Raw genomic sequence first — 7,536 nt, 5'->3', positions numbered from 1 at the left:
CGGTAAAGCAATACCTGAATACCTCCAGTTTTTAAATGAAGCAGTGGAAGAACTGAGAAGCTTGCTTGAAAATGGATTGGAGTATAATGCAAACAGAATAAGCATAATATTAAAGTTTGTTGTTTGTGATACGCCTGCTAAATGTTTCATAAAATGTGTAAAACTATATTCTGGTTACTACGGATGCAACAAGTGTAACCAAAAAGTTTTTTACTGTGAAAGACGGATGACATATCCAAAAATTATTGGACTGCAACTGAGAGATGATCATTCTTTTCGTCAAAAATCAAATGCAAATCATCACCATAATGGTTTGGCATCACCATTTTGTGTTTTATCTATAGATATGGTTGAGGATTTTCCAATTGACTATATGCATCAGTCTTGTCTTGGTGTAATGCGAAAATTGTTGGTGACCTGGATTCGAGATACTGACAAAAAAGGAGTAAAAATATCTGCAGCTCATAAGAATGGTATTAGTGCTAAATTGCTTGAATTAAAAAAAATGTGTACCCAAAGATTTTGTAAGGAAGCCACGTTCTCTTGATGAAATTAATTTTTGGAAAGCAACCGAGTATAGGCAATTTTTATTGTATACTGGAAAAGTTGTGCTGAAAATCATCTTGCGAAAAGACCTATTTCAACACTTTTTAGTTCTAAGTGTAGCTTTATCTATATTAGTCAGTACAAGGTTAGTTAGAAAATATGAAACTTATGCGCACCAATTACTTTTATATTTTGTCGATCAAGCTAAAGATCTTTATGGACCACAGTTTCTTGTTTATAATGTACACAGTCTAGTACACCTCGTTGCAGTTGCTAAACGATATGGCAATGTAGATAGGTGCAGTGGTTTTAGTTTTGAAAACTATCTTCAGGTTTTGAAAAAAAAAGTAAGATCAGGTAGAGCTCCTCTTAGCCAGGTTGTTAAGCGTCTTAGTGAAATGAATATTATGGTCCCACATCAAAAATTGCACACTAAAATAATTTGCATGAGTCGCCCCAACAATTCATATATGTTGGATGATGGAAGATTCTGTGAAGTTCTTTGCAAAGAAGGGAAAATCCAAATTTTGACTTGCAACAATATCGTTGCAGAATATTTCAAAGAACAAAGTCATTGTTTGATGTCCCTTGTGACTCTCGACTAATTGGAGTTCATGTTGCAAATTTTGACTACTCTTCTATTAAAGTTGTTTTATCAACGGCCGTAAAAAGCAAGGTTTTTATGATTCAAATAGAAAATAAGAAAAAAATTATACTTATGACTTTGCTACATGACATGTAAAACTTAATATTTAAAATATATGTTTAGAAAAAAAGTTGTATTCATCTGACTGAATCAATTCGCTTATGTTTTAATTTTTCTTTTTTAATTACTTAGTTCAATATCTAATTTCATTATTATTAAGATGCAATAACTTATTTTTCTTGTTTAGAAAATGAGAAGCGGTCCCTTTGTTGTTGTTGAGTTTGTTGATGAGCAATCAGTGGAGGTAATGCCAAAAAGTTGGATTGTTTACGAGAATGAGGTAAATTGTTACTACAATTAATTAGTAAGGCAGTGCATTTATCTGTTTTGTAATAGTTGTACTATTTCTAACAGTGATGCAGAAATTGTAAATAAAGATTTAATTATTGATAGTTATTACACAATGTTGTTGAACGCATGTGTTAGAATGTTTTTGTGGTTGTTTTAGCAACTATTTGGTTATTGGCCCAGAAAGGATCCAGTATGCAGAGTCAAAAAGAGTGAACTGCCTGATCCGAAATGGCCATTATACAAAATTAGAACTTTTGGGGCGGCAGGTAAAGACTTTAAATAATTTTTTAGTTGCAAGTTTGTTATTTTGCTATATGAGCACTGATTAAAAAATGAATAATCTGCTTTTTAAACAACAGGTTAAACGTACATCTATTTATACGTCCTTGCATGTAGTGATATTTACTATTTGTCAAATTTTGGTAATTCAAAAGTTTAGCATTTTAAGGTTGAACTAAACTTTGATACAAAATTTGATTTTGGTAATTCAAATTCATTTTTACAACATTAGCATTATGCTAATTTATAAAATTGTAATAAATCTATAAAATTGTTTTACTTTAAAATATCGCGTATTGTATAAGCAATCTATTCAAGAAATGTAAAGCTATAAAAATATATTTAATACAATAATGTTACATTATTCTTTTAAGTATATTTGAATCAGGTTTTAGTAATGTTACAATAAAGTTATATTATTCTTTTAAGTATATTTGAATCAGGTTTTGGTAATGTTACAATAATTTTACATTATTCTTGTAAGTATATTTGAATCAGGTTTTAGGCAGATTGTATATTTTAAGTTTATATATTACCAGTGGAAAGTTATAGCAAGGCATCAAATTTAGCTAAGAAAGCATTAGTAATGTCAATTGTGGAAGATACTGATAAAAACAAAGAGACTTCTTCTGATATTGAAGATGGTATGTAGTTGTATAATTTGTATACTGTAGCATGATTTTACCTACCATTTATTACCTAACATTTATAGTTCCATGCTGTTGTAACTCAAATTTGTTACCTTTTTATTGTTAATTTTACAGAAACCTCATCTGGTGATCACAGTCCTCCAAGGAAAAAAATCCAACTTATATCTGCACAAAGGTATAATGCAAAACAAAGCAAAGGCAAGAGTTAGTTTCTGTTTTAATAATAAAATATTTTACATTTAACATGTGTTCACATTATTATGACATATATCACTAATCTATGTATCTGGAATGTAGTTGATTAAGTTATGTATTGTAGCACGATTTTAATTACACTAACATTTATCTAATACTAAAATTCTATTCTGTTGTAACACAAATTGTATTACTTTTTATAGTTACTTTTACAGAAACAACTTTTACAGAAAAGGTGATCACAGTCCTCTGAGCAAAAATATTAACCTTCCATCTGCACCAAAATATAGTGCAAAACAGAACAATGGCAAGTTTGTTTTGATATTGTTAATGATAATTCAATACTTAAATTCATAATTCATATGTTTATTATAAAAGCCACCAATTACAATGTGTAAGTTGGATGATAATAATATTAAATAAATTATTTTTCAAAGGAAAAAATGCCTCCCTACAGTCTTCAAATGCATCCCTACAGGAACAAACAGCTGTTTCATCTCAAGTGTTTCAGCATGCGCGAAATGCAGCTGTGTCAGCTGCTGCAAATATTATTCATTCACCTTTAGCATCTGTAATTCAAGTGAATCTTGCACGTATTGCATCAACTGACAGGATGTCTTGTGAAAATGGTTGGTAGAAGCTAAATACTTTAATTTATTTTTGTATCAAAATTTAAACAAACTATTTATGGATTTTACAAATTTAACAAAATTTGATGGTATTTTTTATCAACTTTAAAAAAAAAAAAAAAAATTTTATAGCCAGTATCAGAAGACCATTTATTGGTGAGACAATGGTCAAAAGTTTGACAGAGAGTAAAAATTGTGGTAGAGCAGGTGAAAATACTGCGGGAACACACGGTTTGTTGATTTCAATTTATATAACAGGGTTGTCACCAAATCAGGGATATCTGTGAAATTTAGATAGAAAATTAGGGGGAAATGATCGATTTAGTAAAAAAAAACAGGTAAAATCGTTTTTTTTTTCAATTTATTACAATTTTTTTAATGCTTTGAAATTTGTTAATAAAAATCTTCCTTTACCAGGGTTAATGTTTAACATTTTTTAACAAAGTTAATTATAGAGTATTGATGTAGATGTAGATTTCGTTTAAAAAAACAACATACTTACTGATTACTGTTTGCAGATTATACTTTGTTCTATAACTTTACTTTTACTTCAAATTTATCCTATAAAATAAATTTAAAGCTAAATATATTTAGCTATGAAACTAGACATAATAATTGAAAATCAAGAGGAGATCAAAGCGATGCTGAGAAGTCTTGTGGCTGTTAGCAGAGATGATGTTTCTGACGATGTGTTTCCCCAGAAGATGAAAAATGAACATGAATTGCGACAGCTTGAAATAAAGTTGAAGGATCTTAGTTGTCGCAAAAAAATGGTAATTATTGTCAATATTATTTAAGTTAGGACTACTTGTGTTTAATTTACGTTATTTATGCATTGGTTGACAACAGACCAAAATTTCTACAAAGTGTTGTATTGTGGTATATTTGTAAATGTATATTATCATCCCCTGACTCTCTTTCTCGCCATACTTTGTCAATTAAATTCATACGGGTTTTGGTGGACAGTACTAGATAACTTGACACACTATATACTAAGAATTATGATATACAAATTTATTTAAGCTTACATAAGCTTTCAATTAGCAATTTAAAATTATGTTATAGACGCATTTTGCAAATTATATATAATTTTATAATTACAATATATTACTTTATATGCTACTTTTTGCAAATATAGATACAATAATTGCTTCTTTAGATTAATTATTTTGGAAGTCTAGGCGGCCGGAATTGTGAAGATGTGATTCGGCGCATTATGCGCACAACAGCAACGAACCAACTTTGGTCTTTGTTTAGTTTCAATGGCAGAAAAGGAAAACTATCATTTGAGAGCTGTTTACTCTGCCAAGTAGTGATGAGTAAGTTTTTTCAAAGTTTTTTATAAGGCAAGTTACTTTAAAAAGCAACGATTGGTTATGCAGTTAATCTTTGACTACTTTTATTAACTATTGTAAATATATGATTTAAAATTAATCATTTAGAAGCTTGTAAAAAAATTATCAAAGATGCTAACGATCAAAAAATAGAGGACGAGATTAGGGAGGTATTAAAGCATGCTCCTAATCGACCAGGAGGAGTTAACTATGAGGTACATGAATTGAATTGCTTTTTTCTCTCTGTAAAGATCATTTTTAGTTAATGTTAACTATTAATGCTGATCTTAGTGTAATTCATTTATTCTTTATGATAGAAAATGTTTATTTATTTATTTCTAGGCAAAAGTTGTAACAAATACTCCGAAAAAAGATGTATTGTTTTTTTTTTATTTTTGATTGTATTTATAAGTTAAGATTGATTTATAAAAAATTTTTTTCTACGGGTTTATAGATAATAAATAAACTTTTTCATTACTTATTTGTAGTATTTTTTGTTATAACTTTTTGTTAATTGTGAACAGCTCATCAAGTTATGGCTTAACGGTTGAAATGGAATAAATTGTGGTCTATAAAATAAGCTAACTTAAGAGTAATTATGTTGTAAAACATGATAATTTAGTACTTGTTAAATAAAAAATGATTCTGTTGACGCTAAACATTAGTTTAATGTTAAGAAAAAACATTGTATTGTTTATTCTTAATATTAAACTAGCAAATGTATAAGTTTAAACCGTAAGTCCGTTTAAATCAATGCATTTATACATTTAATTTAAAAAAAGAAACGTTTCGTAAACGTCCGATGTTCGTTATTTCACGTTTAAAGTGAACGTTCAAGGGCTATTAAAATATCGTTCGCGTAACGTTTGCACTGAATGTTCGGTCGACGTTCGCTGTTAGTTGTTTGAACGTTCGTATTGAACGTTCAAAAACTGTAATTCGGAGTTCACAGAAGTTAGTTCATGTAACATTCGCGACGAATGTTACGCAAACCTAAACGAACGTTGTGGCAACGTTCATTGAACGTTAATTGTTAGCTGGGTAGCAGCATTGATAAAGATTTTTTGACATTTTTTTTATTATTTGCTAACAATAAACTTTTAATAAGTATATATAAATATTTTATAACAAAGTTTACTGGGCAATTTTTAATTTAGATTCATAGGTTCACAATTTAATTCGTTAAAGTCAATAAATTTAAATTAAGGATCGACTTCCATATATTCTATGGGATCATCAATATAAGGATCAATGTCCATAGGTTCATCTGTATCGCCCATATATTCATTTATATCAATGTCCATATATTCTTCTGTATTGTCTATATCCTTATCTTCACTAATAAGAAAAAATGATTTTACTATTAAATTGAGTCTTTAGTATACAAAATACAAAATATTAAAAATTATTTATATGTTTTTTACCATTCATCTGACTCTTCTTCTGTCTTCTGTCTGTTTATTCTTCTGAATTCACCAAAAAAATCAGACTTGTTTTCTTCTGATTCTTCTTCACTAAAAAAATCAGAGTCATATTCTTCCGACTCTTTTTCACTAAAAAAATCAAACTCGTCTTCCTCTGACTCTTCTTCACTGAAAAAATCTAACTCGTCTTCTTCTGACTCTTCTTCACTAAAAAAATCTAACTCGTCTTCTTCTGACTTTTCTTCGCTAAACTCCCTTTTTTCATCTATTACATCAATGTTGTACACGTTAAAAATCGAATCAGGATGAACATAAAGTTCATCGTAGAAAATTTGTTTTTTTTTTGCATTTTCTTTCCTTATAGCTTCGTTTACTTCTAAATATATTTTATCCATTTTTTTATTTTTGCTAAAAAAATTTATATTTAATTAAAAATATATATATATTTAACATTTTACATTATATAAGTGTATTCACTAATATAAAAACGATATTTCTAGTACTAAAAGTTTTATTTAAAAAATACAAAATAAAACGTTTTTTTTAAAAAGGTTCTTCTAGTTTTCTTTCTTGTATATGTCTATTTTTTTATAGAAATAAACTGACACAATTGCTCCAAACACATTAAGTCCTGATAATGTTGTCCGAAATAGAAAAACCTTTAAACGCAATTTAAACAAAATTTGTAAAAAGCGATTATCTTGGGGCGTTTTTTTTATCTTTTTCAGTCATATACCAAACAAGTAGAGCATTATATAAGCGCATAATGCCATTTTTTCAGTTTTGCTGCATTGAAACTTTAAAGTGAAGACTCTATTTATTTTATAATAACTTCTTCTGTAATCACAATCGATACTATCTATTTCGTTTGTTTTAATGTACAAATATTTGCCCAATTCTTTCCAATAGGGTTCTAGTTGTAGAGCAACATTTCCTTTAAGTTTAATAATACTGATGTTAATTCTATAATAAAAATACGTAATTTTTATAACATAACCATGAGCGAGACTCGTTTCGTTCTCGTTTCTCGTGAGAAATGGGATTACTCGTGAGAAACGAGAAATACAAAATTCTCGCGAGAAGTAGAACGATACTTAAATATTATTCTATTTTCCAAATTAAAAATTAATATAATTTACAAAATGTCTAATAATTTGTTTTTATAATTAAATAATATTTTGACTCTGTGATTTTAATAAATCTAATTAAAAATTTAATTTGTTTTTGACAAAATCAAATTAAATTTTTAATTAGATTTTTAATTAAATTTTTTAATTAAATTTTTTTTTAAATCTAATTAAAAAATTTTAATTAGATTTTAATATTTTTAATTAGATTTTAAATACAAAATCTTTTGTATAAAATGGTGCACTTTCGACTTAATTTCATCAGTTTACCAGTGGAATTCAACTTGACACATTGTTCATATTGAAAAGAAATATTCTTGCCTCATTTCAACGATCAAAAATGTCACCAAGAATA

General features: G+C 28.0%; 2 protein-coding genes across 2 annotated transcripts; one reads left to right on the top strand and one right to left on the bottom strand.

Moving 5' to 3' along the window:
- The first annotated feature begins 2,971 nt into the window (after positions 1–2,971).
- Positions 2,972–5,016, top strand: LOC136085518 (uncharacterized). The gene is made up of 6 exons (XM_065806831.1): positions 2,972–2,978; positions 3,105–3,296; positions 3,429–3,527; positions 3,891–4,615; positions 4,739–4,845; positions 4,973–5,016. The coding sequence occupies exons 1-4, from the start codon at positions 2,972–2,974 to the stop codon at positions 4,091–4,093; spliced, it is 501 nt and encodes a 166-aa protein (XP_065662903.1). The 3' UTR covers positions 4,094–4,615; positions 4,739–4,845; positions 4,973–5,016.
- Positions 5,017–5,776: 760 nt separating this feature from the next.
- On the bottom strand, positions 5,777–6,455 carry LOC136085115 (glutamic acid-rich protein-like). The gene is made up of 2 exons (XM_065806427.1): positions 6,055–6,455; positions 5,777–5,968 (listed from the first exon to the last, which is right to left on the bottom strand). The coding sequence occupies exons 1-2, from the start codon at positions 6,447–6,449 to the stop codon at positions 5,833–5,835; spliced, it is 531 nt and encodes a 176-aa protein (XP_065662499.1). The 5' UTR covers positions 6,450–6,455; the 3' UTR covers positions 5,777–5,832.
- Between the last annotated feature and the right edge of the window lie 1,081 nt (positions 6,456–7,536).

The sequence above is a fragment of the Hydra vulgaris genome, chromosome 09 (genome assembly GCF_038396675.1).
Source record: "Hydra vulgaris chromosome 09, alternate assembly HydraT2T_AEP".
NCBI classification, from domain to species: Eukaryota; Metazoa; Cnidaria; class Hydrozoa; order Anthoathecata; family Hydridae; genus Hydra; species Hydra vulgaris.
The sequence above is the reverse complement of the archived record's forward strand: the minus strand, read 5'-3'. Positions and strand labels throughout refer to the sequence as shown.